The 15309-nt window shown below is 42.3% G+C and overlaps 1 protein-coding gene across 10 annotated transcripts in view; it reads right to left on the bottom strand.

The window, feature by feature from the left end:
- Window positions 1–15309, bottom strand: part of TEX11 (testis expressed 11) — a 285428-nt gene that overhangs the window by 109577 nt on the left and 160542 nt on the right. For all 10 annotated transcript variants that reach the window (XM_072125893.1, XM_072125894.1, XM_072125897.1 and 7 more), the window contains 3 exons: window positions 6908–7059; window positions 3454–3539; window positions 583–720 (listed from right to left, as the gene is read on the bottom strand). In XM_072125893.1, the coding sequence (XP_071981994.1) occupies window positions 583–720; window positions 3454–3539; window positions 6908–7059 (376 nt within the window). The remainder of the gene's footprint in view (window positions 1–582; window positions 721–3453; window positions 3540–6907; window positions 7060–15309) is intronic.

The following is a 15309-nucleotide window of genomic DNA, read 5'->3' as shown; positions in this document are numbered from 1 at the left end:
CAAATTCAGGGGGACTTTGGCTTTTCTTTTAGCCATTGATTACAACACGTTGAGGTTTACATTGCATTTACATTGTGGTTATATTGCATTTGTGTTTCCATCGTATTTATATTACATTGAAGTTTACATTAATGTTTACATTGGGTTTACATTATCATTCCGTAAACATTATGTGCATTAACATAGTGTTTGTGTTTACATTGCATTTGCAGTAACATCACATTTGCATCATATTTTCTAAAACATCCGTTTGCGTTCACATCACAATTGCGCTACACTGAAGTTATGTAAACACAATGTTAACTGTAGGTTAGCAGAATGTAAGTGTAATTGCAATTTGCAAATGTAAATGCTATTTGTGAACATAGCATCTAGATGAGCATAGAGAGATCACAATGTGTACTCCACATGCTTCTATGCAAGCATCAGAGAAGATTATCTTCTGCTCTACTCTCTGACAGTAAACATTAAACATTATAATGGTCAGATATCAGTGCTGATATCTCCGTAACAATAGGTAAAATACAGGCTGTATATGAATCATTTCACTTTGAAGATAAGTTTAAATAGTAACTTGCTGACCTTAAATAGCTCATTGAGGTTTAAAAAACAGGAGGCACGGTTCCTCAATAATTTAGCAAGGTTTGGATCACTATGGTTTGCATCATAAAAGCTATAAGAGTAGTTGTACCATTGTAATGCTTCAGTATAGTTCTTTATCTGTGGATTTAAATAGACAGATTCATTAGCTTAAAGGGGTTGTCCAAGAGTTCCAAAGAATAAGAAGTCAGGTTGGGATGGGCTTTTTTAAAAATAAATAAATAAATGTGTATTCACCTCCTGATGTCTCTCCTGATGTCCTGCACCATGGTCTGTCTGATGCATGTCCCTGTTTGTTTACAGGGGCACAGAAGCTATGCTCAGGGAGCTTCCGCCCATACAAGGCCTCCGTCACCATATGCCTTTGACAATGACGGGTGGGCGTGGCCGGCCTCCTCAGGCGGGTGGAAGCTGTCGAGCACAGCTTCTGTGTTCTTGTAAACAAACAGGGGCAAAGATCAGAGGGACCGTGGAGCGGGGCATCAGGAGCAACGGAGGTGGTGAGTAAATTTTTTTAAAAAGCCCACCCTAGCTTGACTCCTTATTGTTTGAAACTCTCAGAAAACCCCTTTAAAAGTAAACAAAATATAATGACAATTTATTTACCCATCTATCTATTTACCCATTATCTATTTTAATTACCTTACCAGTTGGATAACCAGGCATCTGTAACTTTAATTTCTGTAAAGACTTAAAAGTTACAATGGTTGGATAACCTCTTTTAGGCATTAAACACATAACCTACTTGATAAGATAAAAAAAAAAACACGTTTATCACAGGGCCAGGACGCGGGGTAGGCGATCACCTAGAGTGCTACCCTTGCCTCCCATCCAGGAACGCCGTCCCGGCCTCAGTAGTGATCAGCGATATGTGTAGCTTTACGCAGCCGGCACCCTCTATGATCCAGGCGCGCGGGACGTGGAGACAGCAGGCACTTCCAGGGAGCGCAGGTAGGTGGTACTATTTTTTGCATGGCTATATACTACAGGGGGTTCAGGCTTGCTATATACTACAGGAGGGAAGGCTATATACTACTGAGTGGCAGGCTGGCTATATACTACAGGGAGGGCAGGCTGCCTATATACTACAGGGGGGGCAGGCTGCTTATATACTACAGGGGGGGGCAGGCTGCCTAATACTACAGGGGGGAGCAGGCCGGCTATACACTACAGGGAGGCAGGGTGGCTATACACTACTGCGAGGGCAGGCTGGCTATATAATACAGGGGGTACAGGCTGGTTTTGTACTACAGGAGGGAAGGCTGGCTATATATACAGGGGGCAGGCTGACTATATACTACAGGGGGGGCAGGCTGCCTATATAGTACAGGGGGGCATACTGCCTATATACTACCGGGGGACAGGCTGGTTATATACTACAGGGGGGGACAGGCTGACTATATACTACAGGGGGGGCAGGATTACTATATACTACAGGGGGCAGGCTGGTCATATACTACAGGGGGCAGGCTGGCTATGTGCTACAGGGGGGCAGGCTGGCTATATGCTACAGGGGGTAGGCTGGCTATATATACACAACAGGGGGGGCATCCTGGCTATATATCACAGGGAGCTGGCTATATACTACTGGGGTGGCAGGCTGGCTATATACTATGGGATTCGCTGGATATATATTGGCTGGCTATATACTGAGGGCATGGACTACCTATATACTGTGGAAGTGCGCTGGAGCTACAGGATTAATGATGGTGAAATTATGTGCAAGTTTAAATTATAGTATATGGATGGGTAGGAGTGTATAATCTGTATATGTAGGGGGTACCTAGCTCTTATCTAGGGGACATAATATTGACTGATTTTAGAGGTAAGTCACGGCCTGGAGAAGTTGCCGTGACGCTCTCTTCCTCATGGTGAAGGATTGGCAGCAATGAGGAGACTACAGGAAGAAGAGTGGGATGGATGAGACCAACACAGACATAGAAGGAAACAGCAGCACCCTAACAGTAAGTGATGTATATGCAGCCCAGATGTGCATTATACATTTATTGCTGGTATATATTGATGCATGTAGTAAAATCATTTTTGGTCTATATTTATATGTGCAGGATATTATTATGTGCTGTTTATTCATTGCTGGTAAATATTTATATGTGCGGCACAGTCATTGGTATCTATGTGTTTGGTATATTCATTGCTTATATTTTTGGTATAAGCATCGCAGGTATTTTCACTGGAGGGACAAAGTATTTTATTTTACACTATATTTACGGCTGGGAGGCCTTATTGTAGATGTTTCCATAGTAGTTGGCCACTTAGATTTCTGCGTTATTATTTTTAATGGGGGAACATTTCATTCTTCGCGTAAGAACCGGCCCTAATTTGGCTGTGTTTGGGGGAGGGGCGCAATTTTGCTTGGCTGCCTAGGGCACAAAAATGCTTTATCCTGGCCCTGGTTCCTGTACTAAGTCCCAGACTAGAATATGCCATATTGTTAAGTTGCTTGCCACCTGGCACAGGAAGGACCACCCATGCCAGCAGCGTGTCGGTGAGTATTAACCTTTTTCTTTGCTGCTGTTTTTTAAAGTCTTTTTATGACAGTTTTCAAAAAGCAAGAAATATATTTGCAGTATATATATTTTAGTGTAGAGGACAATAGGAGTGACAAACTGACAAAGTCATAAAGTATGCCAATCATAAATGGAGAATACATGTCACAGATCATAGTCTCGGAATGTGTAGTGTCACCAACATGAAACACGCATACAAACCCAGTCATGCTAACCCCAACATTATGCCACAGTATAATAAGTCTAGCAATGGGAAGAGATAACTCATAATGGACCATACGTATAAACCTCCATTCAATAAATAATTTATAAATTCACAGCAAACCTTAAAATATTTAGCTGCACAATTCCATAAGATAAAATGCAAGTGGTTCAATATATTAAGAGGCAGCTGTTTTCCTGAGTGGTGTCCTGAAAAGAATAGAAAAACTGATTAGTAGAGCTTCCAATAGTACAATTTCTTATTATGGTCCACATAATAACGGTAACCTGAAGATTTGGAGCCCCTAAAACACAAGTATAAACTTGGGTTTAACTTAGTGTTCCCAAACTAAACATTGGAAAGGCTCATGTCCAGTCACTTGAGTCTACTTCAGACCCCAAGCTCATGTGCCTGATGCTTAAAGGGATATTCTCATCTAGGCATTCACATTCAGTTTCATTAATCTGCCATATATAAACATTTCTTCAATTGGATGTTATAAAAAAAAATGTATCTGTGTGAAGATAATTTCTCATAAATGTAGTGATATGGTCCCTTAGAAACGAGATAGCTTCCTTGGTTACGAACACCCCGCACCCTGGCAGCAATGGCCAGACATGCGCTATTGAGTCCTATCCGAACCATTTGGCTTCAGCATTCATTACCACAGGACACCTGCAGGATCTGCAGTAACTTCCGGACATTTCATATACAAAAACTTTTTGTTTCTTTGTGCAATCACTCCAGCAGAGGTGGCCGTATCCAGGGACACAGTCTTGTTTCTAAGGGACAATATGACTACATTTATGAGAAATTATCTTCACACAGGAACATTTTTTTAATAACATCTAATTGAAGAAATGTTTTATAAATGGCAGATTAATGAAACTGAATGTGAATGTCCAGACGGGAATACCCCTTTAAGGCAAGAGCAGTGGAGTTGTACTAAACTTACCTTCTCTATACTTAATGTAAATGTGTGTTCTAGTCATCAGATCACAGAGGTATGTATATTGCTGTACATTTACCTAACATAGTCAGTTGACTTAACCCCTTCACTGGGGACTGGGGGACATGTGCGGGGACTAAATATATACTGGGGACATGTTTGGGGACCACATATATACTGGGGGCATGTGTGGGGACTAAATATATACTGGGGGCATGTGTGGGGACTAAATATATACTGGGGGCATGTGTGGAGACTAAATATATACTGGGGGCATGTGTGGAGACTAAATATATACTGGGGGCATGTGTGGAGACTAAATATATACTGGGGACATATGTGGAGACTAAATATATACTGGGGGCATGTGTGGGGACTAAATATATACTGGGGGCATGTGTGGAGACTAAATATATACTGGGGACATATGTGGAGACTAAATATATACTGGGGGCATGTGTGGAGACTAAATATATACTGGGGGCATGTGTGGAGACTAAATATATACTGGGGGCATGTGTGGGGACTAAATATATACTGGGGACATGTGTGGAGACTAAATATATACTGGGGACATATGTGGAGACTAAATATATACTGGGGACATGTGTGGGTACTACATATATACTGGGGGCATGTGTGGGGACTAAATATATACTGGGGACATATGTGGAGACTAAATATATACTGGGGACATGTGTGGGTACTACATATATACTGGGGGGCATGTGTGGGGACTAAATATATACTGGGGGGCATGTGTGGGGACTAAATATATACTGGGGACATATGTGGAGACTAAATATATACTGGGGACATATGTGGAGACTAAATATATACTGGGGACATGTGTGAGGACTAAATATATACTGGGGACATGTGTGGGTACTACATATATACTGGGGGCATGTGTGGGGACTAAATATATACTGGGGACATATGTGGAGACTAAATATATACTGGGGACATGTGTGGGTACTACATATATACTGGGGGGCATGTGTGGGGACTAAATATATACTGGGGGGCATGTGTGGGGACTAAATATATACTGGGGACATATGTGGAGACTAAATATATACTGGGGACATATGTGGAGACTAAATATATACTGGGGACATGTGTGAGGACTAAATATATACTGGGGACATATGTGGAGACTAAATATATACTGGGGACATGTGTGAGGACTAAATATATACTGGGGACATATGTGGAGACTAAATATATACTGGGGACATGTGTGAGGACTAAATATATACTGGGGACATATGTGGAGACTAAATATATACTGGGGACATATGTGGAGACTAAATATATACTGGGGACATATGTGGAGACTAAATATATACTGGGGACATGTGTGGGTACTACATATATACTGGGGGCATGTGTGGGGACTAAATATATACTGGGGACATATGTGGAGACTAAATATATACTGGGGACATGTGTGGGTTCTACATATATACTGGGGGGCATGTGTGGGGACTAAATATATACTGGGGGGCATGTGTGGGGACTAAATATATACTGGGGGCATGTGTGGGGACTAAATATATACTGGGGGCATGTGTGGGGACTAAATATATACTGGGGGCATGTGTGGGGACTAAATATATACTGGGGGCATGTGTGGGGACTAAATATATACTGGGGGCATGTGTGGGGACTAAATATATACTGGGGACATATGTGGAGACTAAATATATACTGGGGACATATGTGGAGACTAAATATATACTGGGGACATGTGTGGGTACTACATATATACTGGGGGCATGTGTGGGGACTAAATATATACTGGGGGCATGTGTGGAGACTAAATATATACTGGGGGCATGTGTGGGTACTACATATATACTGGGGGGCATGTGTGGGGACTAAATATATACTGGGGGGATGTGTGGGGACCATATAATGGGGGTAGGTGCTGTGCAAAATTTGGTAAATGTAAATGCAACAGTGCAGATTCTTTTAGTGGACATACATACACACCCACACATATACATTCAGCTTATATATATCATATATAATTTAAGAATGGTATCCAAATGCAGACTAAGAATGAAGGAATGTTCTCCAAGGTTGTATTGACATGAATTCATAGACTTTTCTACAGACTGGAGGAACTATGTATTAGAGGAGGAGGAAGAGCAGGCAGGAGATACAAAGAAAATGGCACCTTTTGATTTCTCTATAGGCATAGGTGTTTGAGTGCCTATGTAAGATAACTTGTATATATGTACTTGTAACGACAGCTCATGAATGATTGAACAGAGGATGGCAAAGCAATGGGGTTTGGTGGCTTGTACTGCCAACTTACAAGACAAATAGGAATCAATGGAGCAAAGAACATTTCCTCAAACAGATTGCTTTGGGATTTTCATCATGACTTCCAGAGACAATCAAGATATTGCCAGAACTTGACAATACAAATTAGTTGAGGAGAACTCAGTGACCAATTCTGCCAATTGGGGGGGGATGGGGCTCCTGGCTATCGAATACCCTATAGTCTGTTGATATGTGAATACGTGTCATTTATGTGAAAACCCCTAGACATTCATTACCAAAGCAATTTAGAAACTGCAACCCATAATCCATACTTTATTTCTTATTTATCCATACCTTTGATTACCTCTTCCAATTTTTGTTGTGCAAGAAATTCTTTTCCCCGCTTTATCAAAAAATCAAGTTGCAGAAGTAGAACCTTCCAAATATCAGGAGATTGTTCAAACTGGTCGCAAATCATTTTTAGGAAATCAAATCCAACACAATCCCTAAAAAATACATTTTAAAATAGATTTTGTAAAGTATGCATTTGTTTTTATCAGATATGTGAACATGCTGAAACACTGCAAAGTCTTCTGAAGCTGACCAAAGTATCTAAAGAGTTCTGCAATCAGGATCATTTTTGCTGTGGATTTTTGCTGTATAATACCAAAAGTGTCAAACAGTTAAAGTTGTGAAGACTTATACTCAATCAGATTTATACATTGCCTGATTCTGGATGTTCAATCCAGCGTAGTTTAAAACAGTTTATTACCTCTTATTAGTTTATGCTCAAAAATATGCCAGCTTTTCGTGCTTTCTTGGCGCAACTTAAACAACACCCCTTTTAACTGAAGTTAAGACTTTTGTTGTGCAAACACACGTAAATTTTATCACGTGTGACAATTTTAGTTAAAAATCTATGCCAATCTGCTATGCCAAGTAAAGGGCATATTAAAAACAAGGAATGGGGATTAATCAAGCACTGGTACATCATGTACCCGACCCAGCAGGTCGTGTGGGACACACCAAGAGGCTCCAGCCTCTTAGTATTTCAGGTGCATGACCCGTTGGCCAAATACTTCTACCCCAAGCCCTGGCTAGGATCTGGCACAGGCTATAGCTAAGGGACCAGTGCGGCATCCCCATGGATGCTTGCAGCCCATTATAAGCATTGGCCACTTGGGGTGGAGGTACTGCATGGCCAGGAATTGCAACTAACATTATTTAACCCATTCCCCCTGTGGCTGTATGATGTTTTTGCATTTCTACTTCAACCTCATTACATACATCACCAGGACTGAGTTCAAGACAAAGATGAGAGAGTAAGGGTTCTCCTTACAGAGAATTTGCCAATAAGGGCCGCTTTACAGGCCTTAATTGGGAACAGGGTCACACTCACCTACAAGTGTGGCGGTGAAAACATCGGTGGGCCGTGACACCTGCTGACTCCGCCCCTCGCCGGCTCTGCCCCTTTTTCCGTTCAGGGCTTCAACTCTGTGCCCAATGAAGTCGAGAGCAAGATAATGCAGAGAGCGAGGAGCTCTCCGCTTAATCATTGTGTCTCTCAGCTGCTGTGAACAGCCGGTCGGCAGGCGCCGTATGATGACATCTATGAAGTTTTTTGGGGGATGATGACATGATGACATCATCGCATGCCGGCCTTTTGCACACAACAGCAGAGAACAATAGGAGTTGCTGGGGAATGTGGAAAGGTGAGCATGTGGTGTTTGTTTTTAACTATGTTACAAAGAGGAGAGGAAATTACACTAAGAGGGGGAGATGAGCGTGGCCCTCAAAAATATGGGGAGATAAGAGGGATTAAAAAGAGGGAAATGAGAGGGACCACGAAAAAGAGGAAAAATGAGAGGGGGCCCAGAAAATGGGGGGGACACATTGAGAGGTGGAGTTGAGAGTGGGGCAGAAAAGAGGGAGAGATGAGAGGGGCCTCACAATAAGTTGGGGAGATATAAAGGGATAACCTTAAGAGGAGGGAATTGAGAGGGACATAAATGAGAGGGATGAAAGGGGGTACAGAAGATTAGGGGGGCCCACAATGAGAGGGGAAGATACCAAGTGGCCCACAATAAGAGAGGGGAGATGAGGGGGCTACAAAATGAGAAGGAGATGAAAGGGGGCCCATAATAAGAGTAGGAGATAGAAGAAGGCAAGAGGAGGGAGATGAGAAAACCACAAAAGAGAGGTGGAACAGAAGATGAGGGAGGGACAACAAGATAGGGGGAGATTAGAGTGGGTTAGAAAAAGAGGTGGAGATGAGGGAAGATACCAGGTGACCAACAATAAGAGTGGGTGAGGGGCTCAAATTGAGGGGGAGATACAAGGGGCAACATTAAAAGACAGGAGTTGAGAGGTGGCAAAAAATATGAGAGGGGGCCCACAATGGGAGAGGAGAGGCTACAAAATGAGGGATGGATAAAAGGGGATCCACAATAAGATGAGGGCCCATAAGAGCAGGGAAATGAAATTTTTCAATGTGGCCTAAAAAGTTACCGTATATACTTTAAATATAACCTAAATTTAACACAAAAAACTGGAAAAACCTATTGACTTGAGCATAAGCCTAGTATATAGCTTGCCAGCTCATGCCGCCGTATATGTCCAGCAGCCCCTGCCCCAATATATAGCCAGAAGCCCATGCCCCCAGTATAAAGCCTGTAGCCCCTGCCCGCCAGTATATAACGTGTAGCCCTTGCCCCCCAGTATATAGCCTGTAGCCCCTGCTCCCCAGTATACAGCCTGTAGCCCCTGCCCCCAGTATATAGCCGGCAGCTCCTCCCTGAGGAATTCCCATCCTATAAGAAAAAAAACAAAAACGTGTATTTACCTTCCGATTCCCCCCTCCTCTTCTTTCCATTGATGCTTCGGCTTCGAGCCCCCCGCGCAGTGCTTTTGCTTGCGTCATTAGCTGCCCGCTGACATCATAGTGTGTACCGATGGTGGCGCGCACACACTAGAATGTCAGCAAGCAGCTGACGTCAGGTCGTGAGCGGGGGGCGTCGGAAGTTAAGTTCCCCCTTTTTTCTTTTTTATAGACTCGAATATATATTTTTTTTGTGCTGAGAAACCCCGCTTACACTTGAGTATTTACGGTACATTTAACTCCTTTCCAGCCCTTTTTCGTTTTTGCGGTTTCATTTTTCACTCCCAACCTTCAAAAATCTATAACTTTTTTATTTTTCCATGTACAGAGCTGTGTTATGGCTTATTTTCTGCGTAATAAATTACACTTCAAAATAGTGATAATTAATATTCCATGCCCTGTACTGGGAAGCGGAAAAAAATTCTAAATGCATTGAAATTGGTAAAAAAAAAAATTGTGCCATATTCTTGTGGGCTTGGATATTATGGATGCCCCAAATCACATGTCTACTTTATTCTTTGGGTCGGTACGATTACGGGGATACCAAATTTGTATAGGTTTTATAATGTTTTCATACATTCACAAAAATTAAAACCTCCTGTACAAAATTTTTTTGGGGGATTTTGCCATCTTCTGGTGCTAATAACTTTTTCATACTTCGTTGTACAGATGATGGGACTTTTGATGATGTTTTCAATTATATTCTGGCGCTATTAACCTTTTTTATATTTTGGTATACAGAGCTTTGGGAGGTGTCTTTTTTGCGGCTTTTGATGGCGTTTACAATATTATCTGTACGACCTTTTGATCACTTTTTATAGAATTTATTTTTTTTAAAATGGCAAAAAAGTACCATTTTCGGCTATTTTCCGTTATGGGGTTAAACGCAATGAAAAACCGTTATTATATTTTGATATATATTTTGATATATATTTTCCAACTTTTTAAAATTTTTATTTTTACTATTTTTCAGACGCCCTAGGGTACTTTAACCCTAGGTTGTCTGTACGATCCTATCATATACTGGCATACTACAGTATGGCAGTATATGGAGATTTTCCTCCTCATTCATTACAATGAGCTGATAGCACATTGTAATTAAAAGGTTAACACAAAGCAGCCTCGGGTCTTTGGAATAGCTTATGGATCGCCGTCATGGTGAGCAACAATCCTCGACAAGATGCCGGCGCCCATACGCCGCCATCTTTTTTAAGCCACCGGCGGAGATCAGCAGGAATGCACCTGCGATCGGTGCTGGTGTTACCGCTAAGCCTTTGCTGCAATATGCAGCAAAGACTTACCAGCTATGGAGAGGGCTCAGCCCGTGAGCCCTCTCCATGCAGCCGCACCCGACATGTGACGTAGTATTACGTCACATGTCGGTAAGGGATTAATATTCCTATGTAGCAGTAGGTCGGCCCCCAAAATCAATTTCACTGTTGGGCCCTTGGTCCCCCAGTCAAACCCTGATTGGGAACTTGGCCTTAATTGGCAAACTCTCCAACTCCCAGACCCTAGTCTTCAATCCTATATCATGTCATTAGGCTTCCATCATGCTTGATGGTAAAGAGGTTGCCTTAGAAAGTAGCAAAACAGGCGTGGTTTTCCTTTGTTCCGAATAGAAAACCTATTTGTATATTTCTCAAGACAAAAAAACAGCAACATGATTAATGTAAAATAGTAACCCCATTTGCCTCAATTTATTTATAGCACCACTTCCACAACTGGATTCACAATAGTTTTCACTTTTTATGAGACAATGATCCCAGGCTCTTGTCAGTATTAACCCTTTTAAGGCCAGTTTTTTTGCACTTTCGCTTTTTTTTTAACCCTGGTACTTCCATAAGCAACTTAATCATTTTTTAGTTTACAAAGCTTTATAAGAGCTTAATATCTGCAAGATAAATTGTATTTAACCCCTTAAGGACGCAGGGTATTTTCGCTTATTTCTCACTCTCCACCTTCAAAAATCCATAACTTTTTCATTTTTACGTGTGAGGGCTTATTTTGTGCGTAACAAAAAAAAATTCCAAATGTGGAAAAATTTTAAAAAACGTCAAGTTCTTGTGGGCTCAGTTTTTACGACTTTGACTGTGCACTCTAAATAACACCTCAGCTATATTCTTTGGTTCGGTACGATCGCGGTGATACCAAATTTATACAGGTTTTATTGCATTTTAATACATATTTAAAAATTCAACGAATGTGTACAAAAAAGAAAAAAACATTTTTGCCATCTTCTGACGCTAATAACTTTTTCATACTTTGGGGTACAAAGCTGTGTGAGATGAAATTGTTTGTGAAATGAGCCAACGTTTGCATTGCTACCATTTTGAGTTCTGTGCGACATTTTGATCACTTTTTATTCCATTTTTTATGTGATTTAAAAAGGTGTAAAAGTCGCATTTCGGACATTTGGGCGCCATTTCCCGTCTCGGAGGTCACCGCCGGCCGTAACCGTTTATATATTTTGATAGATCAGGCATTTTGGGACGCGGTGATACCTAATGTGTTTGTGATTTTTACTGTTTATTATGTTTTATATCAGTTCTAGGGAAAGGGGGGTGATTTGAGTTTTTAATATTTTATAAATTTTTTTTCTTTTTTAAACTTTTTTTTTCACTATTTCTTAGACCATCAAGGGGAAATTAACCCTAGATGGTAGGATCGTTCCTACCATATACTGCAATACTTCTGTATTGCAATATATGGTATTTTTGCAGGTCATTCATTACAATGAGGCTCTGGCTCATTGTAACGAATCTGCAGAAGCCATGTAGCCTCAGGTCAAACGAAGACCCGAGGCTACCATGGCAACCGATCACCGTCCCCCAATGACGTTCGGGGGAGCGACGATCGGAATAAAGATGGGGGTGCCCACGTGCCGCCGTCTCTTAAATGCCGCCGGCGACTTTGCTGGCGGCAACAGAGAGGTTAATAGCCGCGATCGGTGCAAGCACCGACTGCGGTTATTAGCGGTGGGGGTTTGCTGCAATATGCAACAACCCCCACCATTGTATGAAGAGGATTCAGCTCGTAAGCCCTCTTCATACATTCCCTGCACCTCTGCGCCATAGAGCTACGGCGCAGAGCGTTAAGGGGTTAATAGAGGCACCATTTAATATTCTATGCCTTGGACTGAGAAGACCGAGAATGCACCTTATTCTGATGGGCTTTATTCTGTGTGGTCAGGATGACACTTCTGCTATATTCTATGGATCGGTACAAGCACAGAGATATATAATTTAGCTATGTTTTATTACTGTAAAAAAAAAATCCTTGCATAATGAAAAAAAATAAAACACCTCACTTCGCTATATTCTGACAACTTTTTCATACTTCAGTGTACGGAGCTGTGTAAATTGTCTGGGATGAAATTTTCATTAAAAGCATTTTCTGAACTGTATGACCTTTGGATCACTTTTTGTTCAAATTGTTATTATAGGCAAAATGGGGGAAAAGTGGTGATTTGAACATTTAGGCACTATTTTCTGTTACAGGGTTCATTGCAGGAATAATTGTAAAAAAAAAAAGACATCTTTATAAAAAACGTTTTTACTATTATTTCAGTCCCCCTAGGATAGGGGTGGCGAACCTATGGCACGGGTGCCAGAGCTGGCACTCAGAGCCCTCTCTGTGGGCACTCGCGCCTTCACCCCAGCACAGAGTTTGCCAAACAGAACTCTGTACTCCCAGGCAGCTCAGGACACTGGAAGGAAGCTCAATGATAATCCAAACTTCTTCTTTTTACTATTGGTGTCCTCTGGTGCCTATACAATTTAAACCTGTGACAGAGCAGGGAGTAATGAGTCACTGCCTAAATTGTTACATTGGCAGGTTGCAAAAAATATGTGGGTTTTGGTTGTAGTTTGGGCACTCTGTGTCTAAAAGGTTTGCCATCACTGTCCTAGGGTATTTGATTCAGGGTCAGGATTCAGGGATAGTGGACCCACTGAACCACCGTGGACAATGACGTAAGTCGACACCTGGGAGCAGAGTATAAGTGGTACCTGGTTTTCACCAGAGCCTGCCGCAAAGTGGGTTGGACTTGCTGTGGCATGGTACCACCAGGTTGCTCCACAGGCACAACTTTGTCCGCGGTGGTGGTCAAGGCGAGGTGCAGAATCGTGGGGCAGAGATGGAGTCGGGGATGGGCAGGAGGTCAGGACAGGCAGCATGGGATCAGAGTCGGGGATGTAGCGGTAGGTCAGGACAGGCAGCACAGGAGCGAAGTCAGGAACGGAATCGAGGTCACAACAGCAAATCACAGGAAATCATCATAAACACATAGGACGTAGGGAACAAGCTTTTTTTAAGGCACGGGGCTCAAAGATCCAGCAGGGGACATAGGAAGGGGCTGGCAATTTATCATGGCAGGTGGGTGGCCAGCACCAATTATCTCCGCACTGGCCCTTTAAATCTTACAGAGCCGGCGTACACACGCACTAGGAGGCGGGGACATGCGCTCCAGAGTGCGTGGAACGCAAATGAAGCTGCAGACACGATCCAGGGGGAAAAGGAAGGCACACGGGTGTGAGAATGCATTGTAGATATACTGCCTCTAGTGTACAGTTTGTCAGTCTGGGGAGAGCGGGGGGAGGGTGGAGGTTTTGCTGAATGGGGTAGTTAAATTTGGTATCAACCAACACCACAGACGTAATATCAAGAGCGGTTTGCAGGGGTGTGGGCTATTAGTTCTTCCATTCTCTGAGTCAGAGCAAATTCTGTTATCCACTCTCCTATGGACATTAAAAATGTAAAATTTCTAGGAATGATCGTTTTAGTCACCCGAGGAAGGTGACTTCTTACATTTAGAGGCTTCTTATATTTAGAGGTTGGCATGTCAAACATAAATAGGAGGACAGCCTCGAGGGTTGTAGGGATCACAGTACCTGTAACATCATGTATGCATTTAAGCACTGTGGACAATAGGTTATTCAGGAGAGGGCAGGACCACCAGAGATGCAGAAGGGAGGGCACTCTGTACCATTTAAGTGTTCTATATTTTCAGGCAGTAACCACTCTGTACCATTTGGTAAGAACCTTATAACTCATCTTCTGATGTTTGGTGGCTTCAGCGGACCATTGAGAAGCATTTTGTCCATTAAGCATGGGAGAAGGATTTTCCTAATTCGGTTTCCCCGGCCATACAGGAGATGAATTTGATTGAGCGTGGGACAGACTCATATGTTGTTTTAGCGAATGGTAGAAATGTTGATCATATGGAAAGTGATGAGTAGTGCTGAGGTTTTCATGTTGGAGTAGGATCTGCAGCGGCTAGATAACTTTGTCACCTAATACCTACGTAAACCAAACCAGAGCTTCTAATGGGCTCTAAACATCTCAGAGAGAAAGGGATAAGTGTACATTGCGGTTCATTTACAAAGGGTCCATGGACTGCACTTTGTCGGGTATTCAGACTATTTCCGCCACATTTAAAAGGGGTTTGTGTTGCACGTGATCGGATTTTGGCGTATCAGCATTTATGCGACAGAAATCGGGGGGCGGGCCGCCGGACGATCCAACTGATTCAGACTAAGCGCGGGATTTAAATTGTGTCGCAAGACATGCACTCACATACACCGGGAAGAAGATGGTGAACTCCGGCACATGATCTGCACAATGGGGGGATCAGGGATCGCAACTCGGACGGGTAAGTATATGTGCCCCACTGTGTTCCAAATTATTATGCAAAATCTGTTTAGGAGTGATAAGGTAAGAATTTTCTTGTTTGTGAGTTAAACTCATTGAGGTTGCTGTGTGTCAGGGCTCTTTATATCACTGAAAGTAATTGCAGACATCTGTGCTAATTAGTTTGGCAGGTGTGTCCAATCAAAAGCAAGACTACTTAAAAAGTCTGTCCCACATTATTAATCAG

The sequence above is a fragment of the Engystomops pustulosus genome, chromosome 9 (assembly GCF_040894005.1).
Source record: "Engystomops pustulosus chromosome 9, aEngPut4.maternal, whole genome shotgun sequence".
NCBI lineage: Eukaryota > Metazoa > Chordata > Amphibia > Anura > Leptodactylidae > Engystomops > Engystomops pustulosus.
The sequence above is the reverse complement of the archived record's forward strand: the minus strand, read 5'-3'. Positions and strand labels throughout refer to the sequence as shown.